This window comes from Heterocephalus glaber, unplaced genomic scaffold (genome assembly GCF_053883595.1).
Source record: "Heterocephalus glaber isolate CG9 unplaced genomic scaffold, H.glaber_assembly_v1.0 deba00001509, whole genome shotgun sequence".
Classification (NCBI taxonomy): Eukaryota; Metazoa; Chordata; class Mammalia; order Rodentia; family Bathyergidae; genus Heterocephalus; species Heterocephalus glaber.
In genome coordinates, this window is record NW_028258325.1 from 30,684,901 (window position 1) to 30,712,778 (window position 27,878).

General features: G+C 41.6%; 1 protein-coding gene across 5 annotated transcripts in view; it reads right to left on the reverse strand.

The window, feature by feature from the left end:
- Nucleotides 1-1,350: 1,350 nt before the first annotated feature.
- Nucleotides 1,351-27,878, reverse strand: part of Rell1 (RELT like 1) — a 60,803-nt gene continuing 34,275 nt past the window's right edge. For 2 of the 5 annotated variants that reach the window (XM_004867680.3, XM_087187449.1), the window contains exons 2-7: nucleotides 25,119-25,343; nucleotides 23,198-23,269; nucleotides 16,092-16,149; nucleotides 12,951-13,184; nucleotides 10,572-10,710; nucleotides 1,351-3,369 (exon numbers count right to left, since the gene is read on the reverse strand). In XM_004867680.3, the coding sequence (XP_004867737.1) occupies nucleotides 10,575-10,710; nucleotides 12,951-13,184; nucleotides 16,092-16,149; nucleotides 23,198-23,269; nucleotides 25,119-25,343 (725 nt within the window). In that variant the 3' untranslated portion in view covers nucleotides 1,351-3,369; nucleotides 10,572-10,574. The other 3 variants (XM_087187446.1, XM_087187448.1, XM_087187447.1) reach the window with 3 other exon arrangements.

A 27,878-nucleotide genomic window follows, 5' to 3' on the forward strand; every position in this document is an offset into this window, starting at 1 on the left:
GCCACTGGAAGTCAGGAGGCTTGGACCAGACTCCCCTCAGAGACTTCAGAAGGAACCAACACTGGAGACAACTGGATTGCAGATGCTGGCCTCTGAAACTGTGAAGGAATGAACTTCTTTTGTGTTAGCACCCAGTTAGGGGTACTTTGTTGATGGGAACACTAGCAAAATCAGAGATAGTAAACTTTCTGAAAGTTTAAGTGCAAACATGATATTTGTCTAATCTCAAAGTATCTCCACTCAAAGAGTTATTAATTACAAAGAGAAAAAAATACTAAATTTACCAAAGTGACACCTGCTGGATATTACTAGGTGATACATGTCACCATCATGTTCCCCTGATGTGATACAACAGGAAGAACACATCACCCTACGGTAGACTTTTCCCTAATGCAAAACTTCAATCTATCGTAAGAAACAGCAGGGAAGCCAAAGTGGCAGGGCATTCTACAAAAGAACTGGGCCATGTACCACACAAGTGTCAAGATCATGAAGCATAACAGTAGACCTAGCTATAATCACAGATCGTGGGAGACTGAGAACACCAACAATCCAACGCAACGGGGGCCTGGATCAAAAAGAGGTGTTACCAGGACAAGTGGTGACATCCAAATTAAGTTGTTCTTTAGTTAACAGTATAGAACCAATGTTCCAATTTTAGTATATATGCTGCTGAAGCAAGCACTGAACAAATGCTAATTTCTTAGTTTTAATCACTTGCTCTCTGGCTATGTAAAACTACCTAAAGGGGAATAAAGTAAAAGGTATATGAACTATTGTTTTTACAACTTTTCTGAGAAAAATTATTTCAGATTTTAAAAAATACCAGTGGACCCTCCAGTTATGACCAGCCTGACAAACAACTTGGATTATGACTGAATTTTAGATTTAACTTATGACCAAAGTCTTATGACCCAAATGACGGCCACTTGTGCTTCCAGATGGTCTCAGATACAGATTTAAATAGAGCTCTGAAAGGAACATTACAACATCCTTTCCTGTGACGTTAATTGAGAAATCTTGGGCCAGTGCCTCTCTCGGGACACTGAAATCTGTCTGTATACAGGCGAGGCTTTGAAGGCTGTATAGAGAAGCCTGAGGCTTCACTGACCAAGGTGAGTTACAACCAGGCCTTGAGAACAAATAGAGTTCATAAGCCAATGGTCCACTCTAATTATGGAGAGGGTTGAGATACTACAGGAGGGAAAATCCAATGAAGGCTATCAGTCAAATGACGACTTGCTAAGTTAGGACATAAGAAATTAGGCCCTGGAAGATTAAGCTCCATCCTGTTGCAATGGTATCTTCAGTATACAAGGCACCGATAAATGAATCATACAAAACAACGCATGGTGTTTAAGGTTTTTATTCTTAACTCTTCTTTGGTAGTACAAAAGTTGTAAAAGTACAAACCAGACAGTTAAAAATACAGTTGACATTCAAAACATTGAAAATTTTCCTTTACGAAGTTTTTACATCAAGGTGGTAGCCAACGCATTTATTACATCAAGAAGCTGTATCTGTTATTAGTGTTCTGTACAGTGAGTTCATCATGGATCCCTGATCCTTCAAAGAAGGAGGAAAAACACAAGAGCTGTAAACATCAGTTGCTTTGGGAACTCTGGAGAATTCTCATCAGATAGTACAAACCAGTAAAAAGCTTATGTGTTGAAAACATTGAATGCTTAACTTTTGGCATATTTGGAAGAAAGCCAGACAAAAACTGCTCAAGTATGAGAAAATATTTAAAATGTACTCTCGGTATAAATACAATTTTAAATATTTTGGAATATTCTCTTGGCAGCTATATTGCTATAAAAAGTGCTCTGACTTGAATAAAATTAAAAAATAATTAAAGCTGAAGAATATCTTACATTTTATACCTCAACATTTAGAGGGCAGAATATTTGAATATCTTAGGCAAAATACTATGTTTAATTTTTAAAGAAAAACAATTGACCTAGATGGCCTATGTATTATTTACACTAATGCACACCCCTAAGATTACTAGACTGGTACTTTCTGGACTGCAATGAAATTGACTTTATACTGATTTCTGTTTTGCCATATATACGAAGCTACACACAGATGCTGTTTATTAATGGTCAGTAAGAAGTCACATGAAACTGAATCTACCATTCATTGAAAAGGTTAGATATTTTTAGTTTGATGCCAAAGAGTCAAAAATATGTATTTATATTGTGAAAATACTGTGAAGTATATTTTTATGGAAATCATTTTTTCAGGAGCCAAATGAGAAAGGTGCTTTTTTACTCTTTGAAATAAAAGCCGCACCCAAGGCACCTTACCAACACTGACGTGGAGGCTGGAGGCTGGTCTTGGAGATTTCCAGACCCCTAAACTCAGACCTATTAAAAATACTATCTTTTGCCTCTGTGTTTTCAGGTGTTTTATAAAGTATAAAGCTGGAGAGAGACGGGGGTGGGGGTGGAGAGCCTGAGACTATTTCAAGGCCTTCAGGGAAAGAAGCCACTACGTATCTTAAATACTAAGCATTAGTTAGAAGATGGAAAGCAGCAGCACAAGGAAAACATGCAGCAGTTGCATGGGCCTGTGTTGCATGAGAAGTAGGGTTGTTTTGTTTTGGGCTCAGTTTGTCCTATTTTCTTTTTTAGTGAATTTAAGCCATTCCCTTTATTCCAAGAAGTTAAAAACGATTAGCTCAAATGAAAACAAAAATCAAAACCAAAAGGTCCTTCAACATTGTGTAAGTACCTGAGGAGTGGCATGGTGGTAGCAGGAGTGAATGTCAAATTCTTGGCGTAGGGACTCAAAGTCTAGCATCTGGCCGCATCTGACTCTATGGTCTTTGGGGAGTCAATTACTCAGAGATACATTGGATTATGTTCAGGGAACTTTTGCCACAAAAGATTCATCTTTTGTAAGAGCCAAACTATGTATGAAGATCACCTTACAACAAGGGGTAATAGCAACACACACACGCACGCACGCACGCACGCACGCACACACAGCATGAGCTCAGACTGTACACAAACAGTTCCACTGTACGTTACTTAGTGATCCTAAGGGGAAAACTGCAGGGTGGACACCAAGACCAGAGGTGGGTGACTGGGAAAAGTGGTGGCTGGGGGTGGTTGATGAGATAAAAAAAGAAGTTCTTTCCTTTTCTAGAAATGTAATAAACTTTTCATCAGACTTTTTAAAACTAAAACTTTTCTCAAGGTAAACTGAGTTCTGTATCCAGCGCAGCAACAACATTCCCTTTCAGGCTGTATCCACATGCTTGCTGACGTCATGACAGACTATAAAATATATAAAAATCTTCCTTAGGCAACTTCATAGCTTGTAAGTTTTCAGTCTCTTAGAAATCTTCAAATAAAGTCCCTGCTGCAAGAGAAAACAAAAACAGGTAACGCTTCAAGAAGGGGAAAACATTACATATTGATCCTCCTGAATATTTAAAGACAAAGAAGAACTGAAATCCCACTCCCAGCCCATCCTGCCTCATCCCTTCCCCCATGATGCACTTCTTCTAGCATTCAGTCAAACGAAATTTAAGTATCACAATCCTAAAAGGCTCTCGTTATCAAAGCTTGATGGCTTACATTTAGATGTCCCCCCAAAGCCTCATTCGGATGAAGTAAGGCTTCCTTTTTCAGAGGTGGCTGAATCTGGAATGTGTGATGCTGGGATTAAGGTCGTGTGATTACTAAACCACTGCAACAGAGTGATTGGTTTGGCACCACCCTAATCCTGGTGGTCTGAATGGGGTAAAAGACGGAGAGAGACACCATTAAGGTCTCTTATTGTTGTTTGCCATGAACTGCTGCCCCTCTGCCATGTGCCACCCTGCCTTGGAGCCAGCCAATTATGGACTGAATCTTTATCAAGCCAAATAAGCCTTTTCCCCTTTAACTTTGGGTGCTGGTATTTTGTCTCACCAATGAGAGAAAAGTAACTAACACACTTGAGAAATGGAAAAATAATAAAGTTTGAGAGCCACAGGAGACTGGGAGGATCTAGGATGCTTCTAAGGTGGCTTCAAAAGTGACATGTGTGTCTAAGGTGGTGGTGGGCTTTCTCCTTATGAGTCCTGCAGCATTTCTCCAGGGTAACAGGCTCTTTAACTCCACTGGCATATTTTGTCATGTAACGAGCTCCAGAGCGATGACTGCAGTCTCAAAGAACTTTCTATGTATCAGGTAGAGTGTCTTTCCAAAGCCACACCAAATGGGGTTAACTTCTGGTCTCTACTGAGCATCTAAGATGCTTCGGTCTTGGTTGGTATTTCACTGGGCAAGTAAGAACGCAGATACAGTGTTCAATCTGGGGTCTTTCTTGTTTTCTGAGATTTTTGCATTCCTGGGGTTGAACCCACGGCATCACTCATGCTAGACAAGCACTCTACTACTGGGGTACATACATCACCAGCCATGAGCTTTCCACTGAACCTCAAGGGTTCTGTGTTGGGTTTTTATGTCTAACATCTGGCTCTCCTTATGTCTACATTTATACTGCGTTACAAATAAACCTGTCAACATTATAAAATACTGTGCTTTCCTGCTCTCCAAAGGGCTTTTTTCTAAATAACTCATCTAATTGATAGCTTTATGCCCTTTTACTTTCATGAAGACTGGGCAAGACTAAAATTCTCAAGCCACCAGGGCCCTCCAAAACACACATACATGATGGTGAACCTACGTGAGCCTGAGCAACAAAAACAGATGACTTCCCAACAGTGTGTGTGCCTGTAAAAGTCAAGCAAACCAGAGATGAAACCAACCTGTGGAAATGAAGAAGTACCAAAAAGTTAATAGAGAGGTCTTAAATTAAGATTATTTTATTCACTCATTTTATAGCTCAACCTTCAAGATACATATTCCAATATCATCTATATCGTCCTTTACCTTTGTGTGGGGGTGGGGTGGGGTGGTACCTGGAATCAAACTCAGGACCTTGTGCTTGCCAGGCATTTGTGGCACCACTGAGCCCTATATTGTCCTTTTCTGTCATTCATAATACTCATAGTGATCTGCGGCCATTATGGGACAGGAGAAATCAGAGACAGAGACTGGAGCACAGAGACAGAGAGAAACTGATTTTCCAAAAAGATGAGTTAAAGGATCCTTATTCACTTAGGTGAAGATAGAAATGTAACACTGTCCCCCAAAATGGCACAAATCAAGTTTTTAGTTATAAACTTAATTCCCTAAACTGCATTTTTGCAACCTAACAAAGCTGAACCAGAGATTTGTGCCATCTAGCTGACCATAGTGAAATGTGAGATTCCTTTCAGGAAGGAGTCAATAAAAATGAAATATACTAGCACAGAAAAAGGTAAAAGGGGCAGAGATAAACATTAAAAAGTCCTGAGAGACAGAAATGTAAAAACTGTGAGAATTAACTAGAAAAATTTCAAACTAGGCTATTATGTAGAAAATAGGGATTTCACTATTTTTGCCTACTCTTTCTGTGCTCTCTTGGAACTTGGCATTTCTGTATTGAGAAAAATAGCAAGAGATGTCAGGCCTGGGATGGAATGCCTCATCACAGCAAGAGTTTTAACTCCTACCTAGGAGACCATCCCATTTACAGTGACAAGAAAAGTTAAGTCACAAAAAAGGCAGATTTTGGTACGTGAAAAGTGGGGTTGTTGCTGATATTATGTGACCGACCATATGGCACAGAAGCCTTTGGAAATGGTTCACTGGAGGAGTTTGGAAAGGTCTGGAGATGCTGGCCGAAGAAGGCCTAGGATGCTATAAGCCAAGTTTAATAAGAGACTCAAGTTGCAGCCCAGAAGACTAGAGTGCTGACCAAAAGGCCAATGATAAAGACCAGGCTCTGCTAGAGATTTCAGTTTGGAAGAAAGACTCCCTTGGCAGTCAGGTTAGAGGTTATGAGTGCTCTACTCTAATAGAAAATTTTGTCTACATTTTGCCCATGTTCTGAGACTTTGGGGGAGACTGAGATTAAGGATGGCAGACTCATTAATCTGGCAGAGGATATCTTCAGGCAGCTGAACATTCAGGCAGTAGCATGGTTACTGCTTACTGCTTTTAGTGAGATCTGTGAGAATCAGGAGCACTTGTGATTGTCCATGGATGCTCAGGTGGAAGCACGAGCCACAAAACAGTCTTGACATGAAGCAGACTTATCCACAGCACAGCACCAGCAAAGCAGGCAGGATGAGGTACAGAAACCTTCAGTCTGCACTACATTTGTGTCTACCCCTTCTTCTGATCTTTAAGACGAAAAGAAGTGAGGTCAGTAAAACTTTCAATCCCTGTTTTCCTAATTTTGATTTCACCTCTTAAAGGGGGAAGCAGTTATTTCCAATGTATCCTTAACACAAACGAGAAAGTAGCCCACATTCTGAAGGAATTTGTTCAATACTACCTATTTCTGAGATGTCCTGAAAATCCAAAGCTCTTATATTCTTAGGAATTAAACAGAGCTTCACAGTGCCAAAACTGATGCTTCAGAAATGGCCCAATAAATAAGACCACCCAGCATGCCATGAAAATTTTTCATGGGAGTGAACATTCAGTAGATACTAACTCTATGCCAAGAACCAGTTTAAAAGCTAAACATGTAACATGTCATTTAAGTCTGACAATGAGCCCATCTTAAAGAGGAGGAAACTCGGGCTGAAAAGGGTAAGCAACTTGCCTAAAATTATCGGTACATAAGTGGCACAGTTAAAATTAAATCTAGGCACTTTATTAAAGTAAAAAACTTTACTAAAATAAAAATTAATAATAGCCTCAATAATTAAAACATTTAAAATAAAAAGAAATGTCCACTGATGTTTTTAATAAAAAATTAACTGTAAAACTCCTGTAAGAAAACGGAGAAATCTTCACAACACTGGTCTGGGTATGGATTATTTTAAATATGACATCTAAAGTATAAGTAACAAAGGTGAAACTAATTGAATGAGATTAAATCAAACTAAAAGGCAGGGCCAGGGATTTGGCTCAGTGGTTTCGCTGCCTGCTGTGCAAGTGCAAAGACCCGAGTTCGATCCCCAGTACCAAAAAAATAAAATAAAATAAAAGGCCTCTGGACAACAAAGAAAACAACAAAATGAAAAGACAATTTATATAACAAGAGAAAATGATGGCAAATTATATACCTGACAAGTGGTTAATATTCAGAATTTAGAAGGATTTCAACTGAAGAGCTATAAAAGGCAAATAATCTATTTAAAATGGACCAAAAAAACTGAATATTGAAAGTGAAAATGTTTGAAATATCATTATGTGAACGCACCAAAGCAGTGTTTTCAGTAAAATACAATGAAAAATGGAAAAAGGACCATACATCTCAGAAACATGTGATACAGAATGCTTAGCGCAGTATCGTTTTTAAAAAGCAACAGACCAGTGACAATGAAGACAAGGCAGTGGCATTTGGAGACTGAAAGCAATTCGATTTATTTAACTTTGAAGAACAAAAGCTTATTCTTCTAAGAAGAAATCAAAACACATTTTCTGAGGGGAAAAGAAAAGAAACCATTTTAACTGCATTGCCAAAATAAATCAGGCAGAGTATAAGTTACATCTAACCACAAGAAAAAAAAATGATTCAGGCCAAAGAAGCAGGGTGAGAAAAATAAGGGGGAGGAGAGGACAAATAACACATTTTGTTTTTAAAAGAGTAAAAGAAAGAGAGGGAGAGAGAACTCCTGCCCTATCTCCTTAACAAATTACTTGAACATTCACAGTGGTGTCCCTTGGTGTCCATGGCAAATTTACTCTCGGAATCCCCAAGGATATGAAAATCAGTGAATGCTCAATACTATTATATAAAATGGCACAGTATTTCCATAAAACCTACACACATTCTCTTGCGAACATTAAATCATTTCTAGATTACTCTAAATAACAAAAGCAATATTAATACCATGTAAGTAGCTGTTACACTGTATTTAGCAAATAGTGACAAGGACAAATAATGTGCACAATGTTCAGGACAAACACATTTTTAAAAATGTATTTTCGATCTACAGTTAAATCCACAGTTGTGGAACCTATGGATGCAGAGGACTGACTACACCAAGTCTAGTTTCTGCTACAAAAAATGAAAGAAAGGAGGAAGAGCAAGAAGGAAAGAGGGAGACAGGGAGGGAAGGAAAGAAAAGAAATCAATGAGTGAATCTGCATTTGCATTTAAATATTTGGATCTGTAGTAAAACAAAGGAATCCAGTAAAACAGCTTAAATAAAACTCCCAATTTGAACAAAAATATCTTTCAGGAAAAAAATACACCATATTCAACTGTATAAAAGACACATACTATGCCTTTACTACTTTATCAGCTACATTTAGGGCAAATCTGATTCAGTCGAGAGCCACAGATTTTGGGGCAGAAGGAAAAATTTCACACTGCCCCAGCTGAAAACTCAAGTCACATTACATATCCCAGCTATACTCTTCCTTGTATGGGACATACATGCAAACTAGCAGGAAAAAACTTAATGGATATATGATTTTTTAAAATGCCAATGACATTCCTCCAGTTCTTTCTCTGAGTCCACGCCCTACTGGAAGAATCACATGGTGTCACCCCAGTAAGTTCCAACCCGAGTTGGGACCTATTTGTCCTTGACTTAAATGAATGAATCCTGTGATACCAGGCTGCCTGGCTTTGACTCTAAAATCATCATTTCATTGCTAATAACTTTAAACAAGATGCTTAAACTCTGTGCCTAATACCTTCATCAGCAAAATGAGGTAGTACCTAGCATCCACCTATTGCTGTCCTATGATCAAATAAGTTAACAAGTGGAATGGTCTGTCAAGGTATGCCAGGTACAGAGGACCCCAAAAGCTGTATTATAATTAATTTATTTCCTGGAACAGGGGCATTCCTATAATTCTTTCTGCTTTTCCAAAATAAATTTTTTTATTTTGAATTTCAAAATTACAACAAGCTGGATGCCCAGAGTAGACCCTTTCTAGGACCGGTGGGCACACTGTGGATAACGACAGCACACCGCAGTCTGAATACCCTCTATACAGCATCACCTGTATGCCAGGCACACCATTGGCAATGGCCTTAACTAAACGTACTTAATACCTTTATTTCACGTCCGAGGAGAATAAAGGTTAAGGGTACATAAGTAAAATTTCCAAATAGTGAAGCTCCCCAATCCTCTTTTATACAATCCTGCTGGATGACAATGTGCTTTGCAGAAAACAGCACATTGTAAACCAGTTACATGTGGTCAAGACTTGAGATGATTACTTCAAATTCCCATAGTCAAATACAGACAGAATTTGGGCCAAAAAGCCAGTTGAGCAATCCTAATTTCTTGCACCTCTCCCAATCCTGGCCATGCTCTAATCAGGGGCTAGATTAAGCCAGGTTCTTACACAGACAACCTGCTCCATCGCTCAGTGCCCTGCCAAAGTAATGACCCCATCCCCACACACTCGTTATCACCCCCACCTTCCTGGCAGCTCACCTGCCTGGGCTTCCTCACCTTAGACTTGAATAGGCACTTCTCTTCCCAGACAAGCCCTCCCTGACATTTTTCAGGACGCTTTTCTCTTTACCACCGTCACCCTGCAGTCCAATTCTAACACCTACGGTACTGTTTTCTCTGCTCCATAAAACTTCCTGTGATGATAGAAACAATCTATATCCAACAGGGTGCATCCTGGCCATCTGTCGCTACTAAATACTTGGATGTGACTAGTGTAAGTACCCACAGATGAGGAGAGGCTACCATGTTCAACCATGAAGTTTGAAATCAGGGCTCACCCTTCATCAGCACCGTAGGTTGAAGGGAAGGCGGCTGTGTTTGATCTTAAGAGTTAGAGACTCTAGGGCTGGGGATTTTTAGCTCAGTGGTTTCACCGCCTGCTGCACAAGCGCAAGGACCCGAGTTCAATCCCCGGTACTAGAAAAAAAAAAGAGTTAGAGACTCTGGTTCAAATCCTGGCTCCTCTTTCCAGCTATATAATCTTCAATGTGTACCTTATCCTTTCCATGTATCAGTCTCCTCCTCCGTAAAAGGGGGAAGATCTCATCAACCCATTAGGGACGTTTATAATGATGACATACATCAGAGATGTACACCGGCACAAAGTCCAGAAGACTAGAATACTGATTTAATATAAGCTACTTTTATTGTTCATTTCATCATCCTTCTTTTTAACAGGAACTGCCTCAGAGCCATAAGGCAAACCGATCTACTCAGCTTCTCCTCTTCACAGAAAGCCCCTACGTGCCTCCTAAGGTAGGAGAAGGGGCCGTATCTCCCCAAAGCAAGGCAGAAAAAACTAGCACACAGAGGCTAGCAGAGAGCTCAGGAGCAACTCCTCCAGTTTGCTTCCGGAGCATCTTTAGCCCCTCTCAGCCTGGAAGACCATTGGAGAAGCACCAAAACAGAACTTCTCCCCTCCACTGACAAAGGGAATTAACACACACGTGTGACCACTCAGTCCCCTCAGCCTTCCAGAAACGCTTTCCCATTCCCTGTGCAGGGTCATTCCCATGTGGCACAGACTGGCACAGGCTCTCAGCACCTCTGCCCACCGTGCACCACCACACCCCACAGCTGCCAAACTACAGCTCACCTTCTACTCTGTGCCACTTCGATCTCGTTTCACCGGTGTCACAGGCACCTCTCCGTTGACATTTTCATTCCCACTAACAGACATCAAACTTCTCCGATCCTTCTGGTTTGGCTTGTGTTCCACTTTTGTGACTCTAAATCTGAGGAAGGAAAAAGGGAGATGTGATGGCTTTGCTTTTTCACTAAGAAAGAAATAGGAGTGTGTCCAAAAGTATTTATCTGTAAGACCCCTAACAAACTCAGCCAAAAGTTAGGATAGGAATGGAAAATATATTCAACAAGAGTGACATTTCTGACCAGCAAATCCCCCTGTGCCCTGCCCACGTGTCCAGCTTTTGTGACTCAACTACATCACAGACTACAGTGATATTTTATAGAGTATGAAAGTAAATTAGAAAATACAGGTATTCAAATATTAAAGAGCCTCGCCACTGCAGTTTCTAACAATGACATGGGTTTTAACAAAAGTTTCTGTAACCATAGAAGCTCAGAGAAAAAGATAACTGGGTTAGCAAACTAGACAGTCATAAGCCAAATAGGCACTAGGTAACCACCTCACAAAAATTCAATCCTATCAGATCCTTTTAGCTTAGTGCACACATGCGCATGCGCGCGCACACACACACACACACACACACACACACACACAAACACAAACAAAGGTGTGTTCTTTCAGTACTAGCTGGTGGTATGGTCAGGGGGTTTGTTTCTGTTTGTTTTATATAGATAAAGTTTTCATTAACGATTAAGGAAAAAATTGAAGTAAAGGAAGAGATTTTCATTAATTGAGTAATTTTTTAGAATATTATAATCCATCCCTATAGTCTTTCAATAGCATATCTTTCTAGTTCTGGTCTTAATTTCCTTTAAAATGACATAAAATAAAATTCTCCTTTGTTCCAAATGAGATCACCGACCATAAGGAGGAGGAAGGAAATGAGCAGGGGCAAAGTTGGGTACACAGACGTACTCTGTCAAACTGGAAGACCCTTGAGCAACACAGGCTGAAAAACAGCCTGTAAACATTAAATCCTCACAGGGCCCAATAGCCCAGAAAGAGAGGTGGATTTCAGGTATTCGAGAAGCCATACTGAATATAGGTTGAAAATTTCAGCAGACTTTTTTTTTAAAGCAAACAAAATGTGCTTTGTCCAAACAGTTACAGGTTCCCACTCGTCTGTATCCATAAATTCCCATGACTCTACCTCTTAATAAAACACTGTGGTCAAGAGTTGTACCATTTTGCTGCAAGTGGCAAAGAGCCCTCAGTTTTCTTGTGGCTTATGCAACAAAATAATGAAACCCAAATAAATTAAAATAAGGATAATAACAAAAGTGGCTGATATTTCCTGGGTACAGAAGTGCCCCAAATAGGTCTCAAAACTTTCCCTGAGTCATTTCTTTGAGTCTTCACAGCAACCCTATGGGATGCGTGAGTATGTCATCCTCACTTTAGGCAGGGGGAAACTGAGGCACGGGGCCTCAGTAACATTTGTAAGCAGTGGTGTGAGGATTCAAGGCTGCAATGAGTCAGCCTCCTCTGGCCAGAGGTTTTTCCATAGAAAAAGAAGGTGCCTTGGTAACATGCTTACCCAGTCTCCAGCACTGGCGATCTACCTGCCTCTCCAAAGGTGGCCCTAGCAATGAGCTTCCTGCAAGGACTTAAGCACTCTAACTACAGGAACTGCAAAAATGCTTAATGTCAGCTTAATGTGTCCCTCGAATAGCAGGGTCTTCTTTCACAAGGAAATGGTACTTTAGGACAGAGACACCCAGGACACAGTGGAGATGAACTAAAGTAAGCAGTCAGCACAGTTTGCAAGGGACCTGATGTGGCAGAGGTTGCAGAGTGCCAGATCCCTCTCATCTCTTCTGCCTGGCACCTGGCAACATGGCTTCCTGCCAGTCAGGAGTCCCCAGGTGATTAATTCTGAGTGGATTATGAGCCACAGTGATATGCGCCACTCCCAGGACTATCTCAGTAGAAACATTTGGTGCATTATTCTCCACAAACCCCCTTATGCTCACAAACCTGGCACAGCCATGGGATGAAGGGGCCTAGAACTGGAAAAGGTTGATGAGCCAGCCAAAACACTGTTCCTTGATTGTGTGCTTACATTTCCATAAGTGAAACTAAAGGTCTAGGCTGTATATAGTTGTGGTTCTCAGTTTTGTTATAGGTAATCAATTGGTTCCCTTAATTAATACATCTCCTGATCTAGCAATAGGTGCCTTTCAGGAGTCTCCTGTAACTGAAAATAACCAGATCAGAAAACATCCAAAAGCCCACAGGTCTAACTTGAGCCAGGCTTAGGAGCACATACTTCACATTTAACACATAGCAACCCACACAAACCAGGAGAATTCTAAAGGACCTCACCTGCCCACAGAGAGAACTGTGACTTCTCCTTGGCGTCGTGGTCGAGCCTCTCTGGACTTGCTGGTGGGTTTTATGAAGTGCCATCTCTTGTGCCTGCACCTCTGACACACATCTCGCTCCACAGCTCCACCCACGGTGTGCAAATGGTGGCCACAGATGTGCTTCCCTGGAGTAGCTCCTGGTGACAAGGGCCCAGGACTCACAGGGCTCCCGGGGGTAGTAGGGGTCAAGGGGCTATGGTGGGAAGAAGAGGAAAGGAAAAGTTAGCACTGATTTCATGAAAGAATTCCCAGCCAAAGAGTTCTCTCCCTGTCATGTAAGAAATAGGATTAAAATGGGGAAAACAATTGTACAAATGGACTCTGTAGACTGACCTTAGACACAGGCACTCAGCTCTCAGGACCACACGGTGACAACACATTTCAAACAATCATAATGTGATTTATCACTTCTAGAATTCAATTAATTGGCTACAAATAAGCCACCGCTTCTAATGATGATACAGAGTTTGACTTAGGAGTATGAGTTTTCTTTCCAAAACATGCATCTCCCTTCTCATGCAGTCATGCTAGTTGCTCACACGCAGCTCAGCATCTGCCTAGAACTCTCAGCAGGATGATCCTCTGAACACTAATGCCCTGAGAGACAGAAAAACTTAAAGTCCAATGGAATTATAAGAGGGTTTATAATTGTAAGACTATTCAATCCAATGGGACTATTGCATCAAAGGAAGAAAGCTTCAGGTCGAGTTATCAGCAGTGATGCTCAAAACAGATGTTGATGGTGTTGATATTAATAATGAAAAATTTGGGCCAGGGATTTAGCTCAGTGGTTCTGTCACCTGCCTCGCAAGTGCAAGGTCCCAAGTTCAATCCCCGCCCTGTACCAAAAAAAAAAAGAAAAAGAAAAATTAAGACTTGGGATTCCAAGAATTTTGTGTTAATTCAATTAATCTTTAAAAAACCTTATGATGCAAGCATTAATAATTTCCTTACAGGTACGGGCACAGTGGCACATGCCTGTAATCCCAGCACCCACAGGCTGAGACAGGAGGATTGTCACAAGTTTGAGGCCAGCCTGTCCTACATAGTGAGTTCAAGAGCAGCCTGAACTACATACTGAGGCCCTATCTCAAAAAGAAAAAAATAAAGAAGGATTGGCCAGGCAATAAAGCTCAGTGGTAAAGGGCTTGCTTATCATGTGGGAAGCCCTGGCTTTGATCCTCAGGACCACAAAGAGTAGAAATAAAACAGAGGGTGTTCAAGGTTAGAGATGCTAAGTAACAAGCAAAGAAGTGTGGATCGGAGATCCAAACCTAGAAAGTTGAATTGCAAGAACCACGGTGTAACTGAACACACAACATGGTGATTCAGAAACAATGGAAACCACTTCCAATCATCTGTAAGAAATTTGGCCAGATCAGCCAAAACATAGCAAGCGAGTGTATGTAGGCCAGATTTGGCTCCTTTCAAATGGCACATATCCAGGCTCTGGCCACTACAAGAGGAAGGATTAGAACAGGACAGGGCAAAACAGAGAGGAATGAGCCGGTGGTGCATCACAGAGCCTGGCACATGAGATGCAGAAAGGGACCCAAAACACCTGCCCAACTCACTCATGTTTTAAAAAGGTACAGACCACAAGTGAGGGGACAGGATCCACATTCAGCAAATCAATTTCCCTGCTGTACTCTAGGGATGTTTTCTAAGTTTTTAAAAACCCATAACAGGAACCTCCCAGAGAGAAACAATGTGAATTTATCACCAAATATTGCAAAGCTGCATTCATGCTTTCAACTACATTCATCCCACAATCATTTATCAGGCACCACCTGTGTGTAAAACCTGACAACTACCACAGGATACCCAAAGACAACTGAGACAAAGACACCAGAAGCTGATATGGTCGTAAACCTAGCTATCTGCAGCAGTCAGGGCTGGACTGTGGGAGCAGTCTGTGTCCATCTGTGAATCACATCACCGGAGCTTCCCAAGCTCACCTCTCTGCACTCAAAGCTCATCTCATCCCTCCAGGGTGGCACATGCATTAATATTCAACCTGTGCTATGTGCATGCCCATTCATGAAGCAGCAAAAGATCCAACCTCTTGCCATGGCTCTCAGGCCCAGTTAGCCCTCCTGGCCTTCACGCTGCTACCACTGCACATTCTCTGGCCATCCCAGGTCAAACACTGTACCCCAGCCCCTTTTGTCCTGGAATAAACAGCCCTGTCTCTGGAACACCAGGTTCAGATGATGCCTCTTCCCTAAGTCACTGTGACTTTTGCTAGCCCCACAGAGCTCCTAGATCCCCCAAGTGTGCTGCTCCTGCAGCAGGTTCAGGCTCCATCTCCTGTAATGCCTTACATGCCCACCTCTGTGCCCACAATGAGCTCCTCTAGGGCAAAGTGCTGTGAATGCCATGTCTAGCACAGTACCCAGTACACATCAGGCACTCAATACATGCTCCTTTTTGGAAAAATGAAAACTATACATTTGTCCTTAATTATGAAGGACTATGGTGCTTAGTGACCATAACCTAGAATCAGAAATATAAAATCACATTTTGGCGGGTATGCCCACACAAATTGCTTATAATCCCCCTATTAGGAAGGCAGTTTCAATGCCCCAATATTTCCCATTCCTTCAACCTAATGAAGTCAACACAAGACAGGGTTATCTCCATTTTATAGATGGTGGACTGGAGCTCAGTGTGGTCAGCAAGCTCACCCAAGCACAAGCAGCCAGGAAGCGGTGCAGGGAAGACTAGACCAAAAGCTCCCAGTCCCAAAGCTGTGTTCGTGCTCTTGGCCCTATGCCTTCATTCCTCCGGCCCGGATCTCTCCACAGCAGCTCTGCACCAGGGGAGGGCCCTCAGGAACAGACAATGTGGACACATTTGGGCTTGTTGCACCTTGCGGGGTCAAAGAGGGGCAGTGCTCGGACATCTGGTGAGCAGAAGCCAGGAACACTGTCAAAGATCCCACAGTGCACAGACACCTGCAGCAAAGGGGTACTGGCCCCCAACATCCACAGAGCCAAGTCGGGAAACCTGCTCTGGCTGAACAGCGTTTCAAACGTCATAGCTGAACAAACAAATAAAAAATGCACCACTAGGTGGGAGGAGGAGGAGGTGCACTTACCTTTCAGCATCAGCCGGGCTGTTGTCTGCTACCATCGCCTTCAAAACATCCACGTTTGCTAAGGAATAAAAATGAAATTAAAGAATTAACACAGGATGAATGAGTAGTCACAGCATTATCACATCGGAAAAGCTGCTGGAAAAAACACATAACGTAATTCCTGTATTTCACGGATGAGGACCCCAGGGTAAGGGAGGGAGGTGGGCCAACTGGCTTAGCTCTGCCTCTGGACAGTTCGGACCCTGAAGTCTGGACATGTGTCAGAGAATTAAGTGTTGATCACAACACATATGTTTTATAATATAGGATAGATTAAATTAGGCTTCAAATGTTCTCTTTTTTAAAAAAAAAAACAACCTCCAAATATGTGGGATAGGAGGAAGCTAGGCTGCAACAAAAGCAAACCAAATCCTTGCTTCTGGGGTCCCCTGGTCACACCCGGGCCCCTTCCCTGCAGCTCCTGTGCATAAAGCCTCCGGGAATGCTGTTTCTCCTGGCTATTTAACTGGCAAGGCCCAATACTAATGCTGACTCCTAACCTTTTCCATTGATCTTTAAAGCACTGTTCATATGACTAACCACAATAGATTCTCGAGACAGGAAAGAATTTAAAAAAAAAAATCACTATTTACCATGTTAGCCACTACCACCGGACATTGAACATTCATTCAAATGACATCCCCAGAAGAGGACAATTGAGTCCAGCTCCAACCCTGCTGTGTGGGAGTTCAGAGTTAGGGGTTTACATACAGTCCTTCTCAACCTGCTTTTCCTTCTAGCCCCACCCAGAAGCCTTTTTCCACATTTTCCCCTTATCAGCCTCCTGGGAAAGTGAAACCCTAAAGATATATTACCTGTCTTTTTCTGTTCTTTGTGCACAGCTGTGTTGTAAGAGAGTAAGAATTTTTTGGCTCCCCCAAGATCCAATTTTCATCTTCCTGAGGGACACACCCTTGAGAGTGCATGAATCTTTTTTTTAATAAGACATATTTGCTAGGCATAATGGCACACACCCATAATCATAGCACTTTGGAGGCAGAAGCAAAAGGACTGCAAGTCCCAGTCTTATGTATTCAACTAAGCAACTTAGAGAGAACTTTTCTCAAAATTTTGAAAAAATTTTAGAAGGGCTGGGGATGTATCTCAGTGAGAAGGCCCAGGGATCAATCCTCAGTACTGCATAAAGAAAGAAGGGATGGAAGGAGGGAGGGAGGGAGGGAGAGGGAAGGAGGGAAGGAAGGAGGGAAGGAAGGAAGGAAGGAAGGAAGGAAGGAAGGAAGGAAGGAAGGAAGGGAGGGAGAAATTAACACAACATACCACTCTTTGCTAAAAGAAACATTTTCTTTGCCCTTCATAAGTTTCCATGAGGATGTCAAAATTCACTTCTAAACACAAGTTTTGACTTAAAACAAGGTTCTTGACATTACAAAAATACCAACAATTGACCCACAGTATCTCTCCCACACACAAAGATAATTAAAGTATTTTTCTTTCTGATTAATAAAAAGGATCCAGGAAAACAATTTTCTTTCAGGTAAAGGGTTTGGATATTGCTGTAGGTTGGAAGTGGTTTATCTCCCCCAAAGATTCATATGTTACAAGACTATCCCGAGTGTGGCAATGTGGGAGGTGGCGGGACCTTTAAGAGGTAGACGGGGCCTAGTGGAAGGTGGTTAGGTCACAGGTAGTGCTGCCCTCAGAAGGAATTGATACACTTCTCAGCGGGGTGCAGTGGGGTAGGCCTGTAACCTCAGCTCTTGGGAGGCTGTGGTAAGAGGACTGCTACAAGTTTGAGGCCTGCCTGGGCTACATAGTGAGTTCAAGGCCAGCCTGAACTACCTAGGGAGACCCTGTCTCAAAAAGAAGACAACAACAACAACAATAACAACAACAACAAAGAATTGATACAGTTCTCATGGTACCCTGGTTGGTTCTCAAAAGAACATTGTTAAAAAAAGAGGGCTGGAGATGAGGCTCAGGGATAGACAATCTGCTTAACATGGTGAGGCTTTGGGTCCATTCCCAGCACCAAAAAATAAAGGCAGCCCAACTCATGACTTGCTCTGACTTCCCTCATCATGTGACCTTTCCCTTTGGCACATGCTTTCCCCATGATGCCACCCACTGTTATGTGACCCAGCCACACGGGCCATCACCAGAGAGAGCCAAATCAATGCAGCTGGCTGACTTCAGACCTATAGCCTCCAACACTGTGAACTAAATCAACCTCTTCTCTTGATAAAATTCCAGCTTCAGGTATATCAATATTGTAACAGAAAAAGGACTAATAAAGATATACAATCCCACATACAATTGTGTATCTTATTGTATACAAGATATACAATAATTTGTCAGTTCACACTTACTAAACGTTATCATTTATCAAACTTCAAAACTATGAACAGAGGAAAAGAAAAATAACAAAGGGTATGAAAACAAAGATAGTAACAAGAGCACTTAAAGTAATGAGTTTTTTAAAAACAAAAGTTTAAATAGCTGCCTGAGATTAATCACCCATAAAATGATGAATGCCTCTAAAATGAAAACACCAAATTATACAGTGATACCAGGAAGATAAAATATATTAGAGTCACTACTCAAGCTTGTTTCTTGTGTACTTGTATTTCTCATGATTTCATGAATTCCTGTGACTCATCCCTATCTCTCAGAAATAATTACCCAACAGCCCCTTTGCACTGAGTGAAGTTTCTAAGAGTAAACTCTAGTTTCTATGCAAACGTCATTCACACCCACCCTGTCTGAGCAGGGGGAGCATGTGGGACTGACACACACGTCCACATCTATACACATGTGCGCAAACATTCATACCCCACCTCTGGGCCAACTTTCAAGTCTATACCAGGGAGTAAATTTCAGTAACGTGTCCCTTGGGAACATTTCTGTCTTCTTGTAATGAGAAGACTTTTGAAACACCACTGTTAGGACTTAAACACATGTTTTAATTTGGTTGTGAAATTATAATAAAAGAATGGTAAGTTCTCTTGAATAAAGAGTTATCCATGGTATCCACAGAAGAATGGTTCCAGGACCTCCCAAAGATAACAAAAGTTCAAGTCCTTTATGTAAGTAGTATTTGTATATAACCCATGTACATCCTGCACACTTTAAATCATCTCTAGATTACTTATCATACCAAATGTAATGTAAATGTTATATAAACAGCAATTATACTGTGTTGTCTAGGGGAAAATGACAAGAAAAAAGTATGCACGTGTTCAATACAGATGCAATTTTTTTGAACATTTTCAATTTTGGGTTGAATTCATGGATACAGAGGACGGGCTATCTCTCTCCTCCTTGCATATTGCTCATAATTCCAATAAGCCAGGAGACAGTTTCCTGACACATGCCAACATTCTGTCAACTATACTTCCTTCCACAAGTGAGGGAACCAGTTAAAGGGAAAAAGAATAGAAGAAATCTTCTAATTAGTAGGTTTTTCTAGAAAATTCTTCCTCTCTTTTCCTCCTGAATTTCTTCTTGATAATAGGCACAAAAGTCAAAATCAAGCAAGAAAAAAATGTCCTGCTGTGTCTCCTACCACTATTTCCTCAAACTTTTCCTTATACACTCCCCAAATGTCCCAAGCTGTAACTAACATTGCCACCACCAAAATTTATATGCCAGCTAAAAGCTTTACAGGCCTTACCATACTGGACTCTTCAATGACCCTAACCATAGGAGGAATTATCACCCTCATTTTACAGATAAAGAAACTGAGGCTTAAAGATAGTAAATGACTGGCCAGGGTTACACAAGTACAGAGGGACAGACTCGGCCACAATCTCTGGTCTGTGTGAGCAGAGAGCAGGTGCTTTAAACCCTGCCACTCTCCTTCTCCTCTAGTGTCCGGGTGTCCACCCATCACCCGCACAGGCTGAATAGCTAGAAGAGCAGGACTGCACAATCAGCGCATCACCTTTCAGAGCCCATTTCGTAATCATATTGGTTGTAAAGGTGTCCTTTCTGCCATGTATAAACAGTGTCAAGGTAAGAACTTCACAAAGGGATCTCTGGCCTCGTGGGAATAATCAAGGATCTCGAGGAGTAACCGCAGTACTCTCAGTTTACACTGTTGCAGACAGTTTAAGGGCCCGCCGAAGAAGCTCAGCTACAGAGTCCCTAGTATTTTCCAAACTTCCATCTGCAAGAAAACTCTGACCACCCAAAAGCTATTCAGTTTGGCTCTATTTCACAGATTAAAAGATAGAACTGGCAGGGCTGGGGATTTAGCTCAGTGGTTTCACTGCCTGCTGCACAAGCGCAAGGAGCCGAGTTCGATCCTCGGTAGCAAAAAAAAAGAAAAGATAGAACTGGCATGAATCCAACCCTTAATGTAGGGAGGAAAAGTCAGCAGGAAGGTGGGTCAGAGAACTCCTAAAACCTCAGAACTTCCTGAGAGATGGGAATGTCTGATATTCATATTGAGCCACTAAAGCCCCTGAGTCTACTGGGATGGGTTAGGGTGGGGCCAGTCATCAGAAAAGCTGAGGGATTAGAGTTGGAACTTTCAAGATTCCAGGAGCTTCCTGGCTGCTAGACCCACAGAGGTGCTGGGAGGGTGGTGCACTGGGGACCGGGTAGAGGGGTGCAAGCTGTATCCCCACCCTTCACCCCAATACCTTGTCCTATGCATCTCTTCACTCCGGTGGTTCCTGAGTTACATTCTTTATAATAAACCAATAGATGTTAATAAAATGTTTCCCTGAGTTCTAAAAAACCTTCTAGCAAACTATTAAACCCAAGCAGGAGTCTGTGGAAATTTTATGATTGATACCTTGTGGGTCACAAGTACCAGAGGCCTGGACTGGTGACTGGCATCTAAACCAGGGACAGTGTTTGGGACTGAGCCCTTAATGGAGGGATCACATGTTAACTCTCAGGCACACACAGCCAGAGTTGAGTTGAATTGTAGGACACCCAGCTGGTGTTTGGAGAGCTAGAGAAATGCTTAGTATGGAAAAAGCCCACGTATCTTGTGTCAAAAGCGAGGCGTGAGGGTGTAGGGAAACAGGGCAGCTAATAGATCCGACCTCCAACAGACAGTTGCCTGAACTAAAATTAATTTCCAAAATTAAAGACGTGTTTGAATCATAAACAAGAAGGGGGGAGGGGAAATAAATAGAATTAATAGGTGTTATGCACATGTACCAACTCTCCACGATGAATTTAATCATTATGTACTGCAAATATGTACTAACAAAATGTTTTTTAAATAGATAAAAAAACAATACCACCATGAATACAGTATGGCTGATTTCTACAGACTGTAGAAATTGAAAACTGCAAATTAAGAGAGAGGAGAGGCAACACTGTGGCTTAAAGGCACACAGTATCTAGAACTGGATGGAAAGAGATGGACTGTTCACTACCCATGTGAATTTAACTCCTTGGAAACTCCCTCTCTCCTGTAAGGCGGGCATAACAATGTCAACACTATAGTGATGTTTTGAGGATTCGATGAGATTACACACATAAAACTCCCAGATCTAACTAAGACAAATACATATAAAGCACACTCTAAAAACAGCACCGGAAATTATGCGGAAGCATTTGAAACTGCTGTTCCTCCAAGTGAAAAACAGTCAGACAAGAGCAGAACACACTGACAAACAGTCTGGGCAAGATAGGGGTGGGGGAATCTGCAGGCAGAGTGGTGAGGGCAGAAGAGCAGGTATTTACTGATGAATATATAAGGACTTCAGCTTTTAGACAAATGGCCCTGCTCTTATCAGTGCATGCTACATGACTCATCCAGTGCCAATTAGAACAAAGACAGACCAGGGAAAACATGTGCTTTTAAACTGGCACAAGAACTCAAAGTATAGGAATCCACAGCTATTGAATACGTGGCAACGAGTCTCCACATCTCAGAAACTACTGAGATAGAATCTGCTATGGTTTGGGTGGGTCCCCAGAATTCATGTGTCGGAACTTAGTCTCCAAAATCATATGTATATGGTATCTGGAGGTGGTAGCTTTGGAAGGTGACGGGCATGAGGGCTCTGCCCAGAGTGGATTTATCCACTCAAGGATTAATGCGTTACTGAGGGAGTGACTTTGGCACAAAGCAAGCTCTCTCTCAGACACAACTGCTCCAAATGCCATGTGATACTCTCTGCCATGTCACGATACAGGGAGAAGGCCCTGAGCAGATGCAGGGCAGATGCCACCAACAGACATGCCAGCCTCCAGAACCACAAGCCACACGAACCTCTGCTCTTCCCAAGTAGCGTGTGTGGTGTTTAGTGACAGCAACAGAAAACAGGGCGGGATGCTCTCAAGGTAATACCAGTGGTCAGAACTATGACCATCAGTCACAATGCAATGAAGCTTCCATTGAAGAAGAGGAAGGGTTAGAATACATTTCACAGGAGAAAGACATGTACTCCAAGGGATAAGCTATTTAAATGTTTTCACACTTAAGAACAGATAACAGAAACAGAACAGTCAAATCTAGAGACAGAGCAGAGGCATGGCTGTCAGAGGCTGGGGGAGTAGGGATAGGGAGTGACTGCTTCATGTGTACAGTTACAGTCTGGGATGATAAAAAGTTCTGTAACTACCAGTGGTGATATTTATACAACACGGTGGATGAACTCAATGCCACGGAATTCTACACTTTAAAACGGTTAGAGTAGCAAATTTTATGTATATTTTACCACAATTTTTTAAGTACAAACAAAGTAATAGATAATATTTGAGTGCTAATTATTACACAGTATTTCACATGCTATTTTGCAACAGTGCTGTGACGTAAATATTATTATGACTCCCATGTCATAGGAGGAAACTGAGGCTTCATGGAGTAATGGGATTTCTCCAACTGCACACAACTTGGAAGCAGGGAGCTCGGGATTGGAACAGAAGCCATCAGCCCCAGGGCTGGCTCTCCTCAACACCGAGGTCAGCTGGCACTCAGAAACATACTAATGTGAATTCCCCGCACCTGGATAATGCTGGAAGCCTAGGAATTAGGGAGCTTAGGTAAAATCAATGCGAGCCCATTCCAATCCTGATTCTTCAAAGCAGGTTTGTGATAGAACAAGAATACTAAATTGCTCTGAACACTAAAATATCCATACCTTCATTTTTCATGATGTAATGGACAATCTGCCCAACAGTGTCGCTATTTTCATTTATGCTGTCATTCAGCTCTGAAAGAGAAAAGAGGGTGGGAGAACGTATCACACTTGGCCACTCACAGGCAGAAAGTCAATTAGATATTCAGTGTCAGGGCCCAAGACCTCACTGAACAGCTTCCAGGAAGCTCAGGTAGTCATGTGTGATGCAGAGATTCTAGCTTTCCTCCTTCAGACCCAAACTTTCCAGTGTCATGTATTGTGACTTTACTGGCATAACAAACATAAAAAGAAAGTATCAGAGTTGTCTATCAATCTCTTCTCATGGTCAAATATCCACTCACTTTCTAAACAACAGTATAGAAATGCATTCATATACTCTTGACTGCTATTACTTTTCTCATCATTTCCTTAAACCCTCAGAGGAAATGCAAAGAAGAAAGCTGACAAAAGAAACAAATTTCCTTAGCTTTTAATTCCAGCTTAATGCATAAACTTAAGAGCACTGATTTATTTTTTAAGTTAGATATTCATTCTCATTTATAAAACTCTCATCCTTTTGAATATACTTCCCAATTATCTAAATTTTGACCCTGGTTATTTGCCCATAAACTCAGTTTACTTTGGAGGACTCTGTACCAGCAATATAATGTGATGGTCTTTGAAAAACTATCAAGGCTCCATTCAGAAACCAAGCTGTATAACTTGTTTCAATACACAGGGAAGGAAAGAAGGAGGGTGGAAACCTCTATCAGGTTCATCAAGAACAATCTAGGTGTACAGGAAAAGAGTCTTCTCTCTCCCAGGGTTGGCTACTCTCCAACATGAATGCACATGTTCAGAGGGACAGCACAGAACCTGATGGCTAACTCTAACCTACAGACATCTAAGAAGGAGCAGAGGGGCAGGCCCCACTTTCTGTTGACAAATGCTCCACTTTGGTTTGGTCATAAGCTTAAACATGACTCATCCTGCCATCATGCTCTGCCTCTGCCTCAAAGGTCAGTGGGGGTGGAAAAGACAAACAGACCAGCAAGCTGGCAAGGAATGAGGTCCCTCTCCCCTGCCATCCTGTGGTTTTGCTCGCTGGGTGACCTACTCCAAATGCCACCTCTCTGCAAAGACTGCCCGAACGGGGCTCTACGGGATATGGAGAGTTATCTACTAATAATCAAGGCCCAAGTCAGAAAACCTCCCAAAAAGTTGACTAGAAAGTAATGACAGGAAAACAGGATTCATGGCTCAGACTTATTCAAACCCTCCCTAAAACTCCAGGTGACAAGGAAAGGATGGGACACCATGGGGTTCATACTAAGGCACTGGTTCCTATCATACTTTCCTGCACTGTTCCCACAATCATTTACTACATAATCATATTTCAATCATGCAGGCTCAAGACAGAACAAAAATGTAATATTACAGAATGCAGAGTAAGACTACAAAAATGATGACATTTGTTTAGTTTTCCTACCATTCTTATTAGACTCAGATTCAATCGTAACAGTAAGGATTAATTTTTTTCTGAGAGACCATATGTCCCAACCACTAACAAATCTCCTCTCTAAATTGCACAACCACCCTACAGAATGGAGACTATTATCCTCATTTAAATTAAGTTAAAATGCCAACTACATGAATTAGAGATAAATTTCAGCTCAGTCATACACAGCAGAGATTCACAGTGCACGTAACTTGCCCAAGGCCACAGGACCAATGCAGGTAAATACCTACTAGGTAGCCAGTTAACGAAAGCAAGGGTTCAAACTCTAGGTGTGATTCTTGGGAAAGGTACACTGCTACCCAGAGCTGCTGTTCACATGGCTCACTGTGCCTCGCAGAGATAGGAAGTATGCAAGTACGGCTTCTTATTTAAAAACTGTTTCCCTACCCCATCCCACCAAGAAAAAGAAGCCAGGTTATTTACCTATCTTTTCAACTTTTTCCTGTTCGACATCTTGCTCAGCCTCTGTGGTACAACGATAGCCTTTCTTCTTAAGCAGGTGGCAGATAAGGACGCCAAAGAGACCCATGATGAAGAATACAGGGACGAGCGCATATGCAATGTACTCTGGGTGTCCGTTCCCTGTATCGTTTGCAGGTGACGGGGTCGTCTCTGTCCTGGAGGGCAACATGTGGCTGCTACCACTGTCTACAGGAAAGAACAGACATGGCTGTCAGATGTCTATGAGGGGCAAAAACCCTGACAATCCTCAGGAAGTGTTCACGTTAAATCAGTGCCTACACAAGCTGAAATACCGCGTGGTTTCTCTCATATGAGGAACCCAAATTATACATAAAGAGCAAAAAAGATAGTAAGAAGTAGAAAGACAGATCTTTCTTAAAAGGGAAGGGGACCAAGAGATTCAGGGAAAGGAAAGAAGAGAGAAAGAAAGGGGATTTTTAAAAAGGCATTAAGATTTGTTATACACATGTGCCAACTCCACACAAGGAACGTAAACATTATGCACCATAAGCATGTATTAATATAAGTAAATAAATAAATAAATAAGTGTCTGTCTGCTCCTCAAACCTCAGGCCATGCTGAGAATGTGCGGCGGGGGTCCTTCAGCTCAGCACAAAGGGAGAGAGCCCAGGGTGGGCCTAAAACAGACCAAGTTCCCACCTTTGCCATTTACACACTTGTTCCTACCTTGGGCCACTTTTGGTTTTTTAAATCTCTTGAAGACAACTAGTACTTCTTCAACTGCTGAGAATCCCACAGAGTATGCAACGAGGCACAGGGTTTTAGTGATATATTCAACATGGAATATGCACATAAACATTAAAAGATATTATAACATGGTACTCAGTGGTGAACAGCATGGATTCAGGAGCCCAGGGCTGGATACCTAGCTCCAGCATTTAGCATATGTGTGACAATGAACAATGATTTAACATCTTAATACCTTGGTTTCTTACACTAACAGTACCTGCCCACTCTTGCAAGGACAACGGTGAAGATGAAATAAATGACTGCATGCAAAGCACTTAGAACTACTTCTGTAACACAGCAATATAGACAGAACATGGCCATGTCACAGAAACATGAAAATATGACCTTGCCAAGCATCATTCTAGGTACTTGGGAGGCAAATATTATCACACTGAGCAAAACAAAGATCTCCTCATGGAACTTATGTTTTAATAGGATTCAGTAAACTGACATATTTAGAGTATGAAGAAGAGGAAATAATCAGAGAGCATCAATATAAAAAAGGAAGCCTGTGCATGTTTATCCATTTGCCAACCATTTATTGCATGCGTACTATGTGATAAGCCCCTGCTGGGAGCTGGGTAGAACGATGAACAACATAAAGTACAGCTCCTGCCACCTCAGAGCTTGTAGGTAGCATCAGAAACAGGCATTAAGCAAGTCAGCACACAGCCAGATCATGACAGATGGTAAGAAATGATGCAGAAGGAACACTCAGGAACACTCATTAGGAGAAAAAATGACACTGAGGACCTGTCTTATGAGATGAAGAACAGGGAAGCTGGTCTGTGAGGCAGTGTGGTTTGGGAAAGAGGGACCGTTAGCTGTATATACCAGAGGTAAGTGTCACAGTCACCTTGGGGTGCCATGTGGCCCCTGGAAAGTAAGATGCAGAAAGCCCAGAGCACCTAATTATAAGGTGTGGCCAATTAAAAGAAAGATCAAACAGTACAGAAAATCTGCAAAGTATCACAATATGAACAAATAGGGAGAAAGGCAGCAAAGACTCAAGGAAAACATGGAATTTGGCTGAAGTAGACTCTCAGCACTTGGAACATTCTGATTCTGAAATGATAACATAGGGCTTTCTACATCAGGAAGATTCACATAAACTCCTTAAGAAACACAGAAATTAGAAAGCTATAGACACTTTCTCAAGCTATAACCTTTCTCAAGAATATTTGGTAAGTGGCTAGGGATATAGCTCAGTGGTGCCACACCTGCCTCCTGGCAAGTGAAAGGTCCTGAGTTCAATTCCCAGTACCAAAAAAAAAAAAAAGAAGAATATTTGGTAAGAAAAGAATGAGTATTGTCAAAATTATAGTGAGAACAAATAGTGTGAAATGAGCAGAGCTCATCATGGCAGCAAACAGTATCAAACAAGTTTAATCTGCAAATCAGAAGCCATTGTACAAAGGGCCACCTCTCTCACACATAGACAAATCCACTGGCTTTGAAATGCAAAGAACTGTTTCCTTCAGTTTGTGAAAGCTGCAGTCATTATTTTATCAGGCAACTTCTAGAATTTGAGGTAAGCTTTAATTTTTTTCTCATTTCTCTCCCAAGAAACTACATATATATAATGCAGGCACACACTGCATAATGACATTTGATCCACAATAGACCACATATATATAAGGGTGGATCCTAAGATTATAATGAAGTTTAAGAATATTTATCACCTAAATGTTTTGCTATTTAAAAAAATTTTATCACCTATCACCTAGTATTTTCACTGTGCCTTTTCTACATTTGAGTACACAAATACTTACCAACTGTGTGATAATTTCCTATAGTATTCAGTATAGTAATGTGATAGTTAAGCTTCATTGTCAACCTGACTGGGTTATGTAACTCAAGGAAAAGTGACTGGATCATGGGATGCTATACTCACAGGTGGATTAATCCACTGATGTTCTTAGTTGAATGCGCTGTTAGGAAGTGGGTCACTTGAGGTTGCCTTTGGAGGGT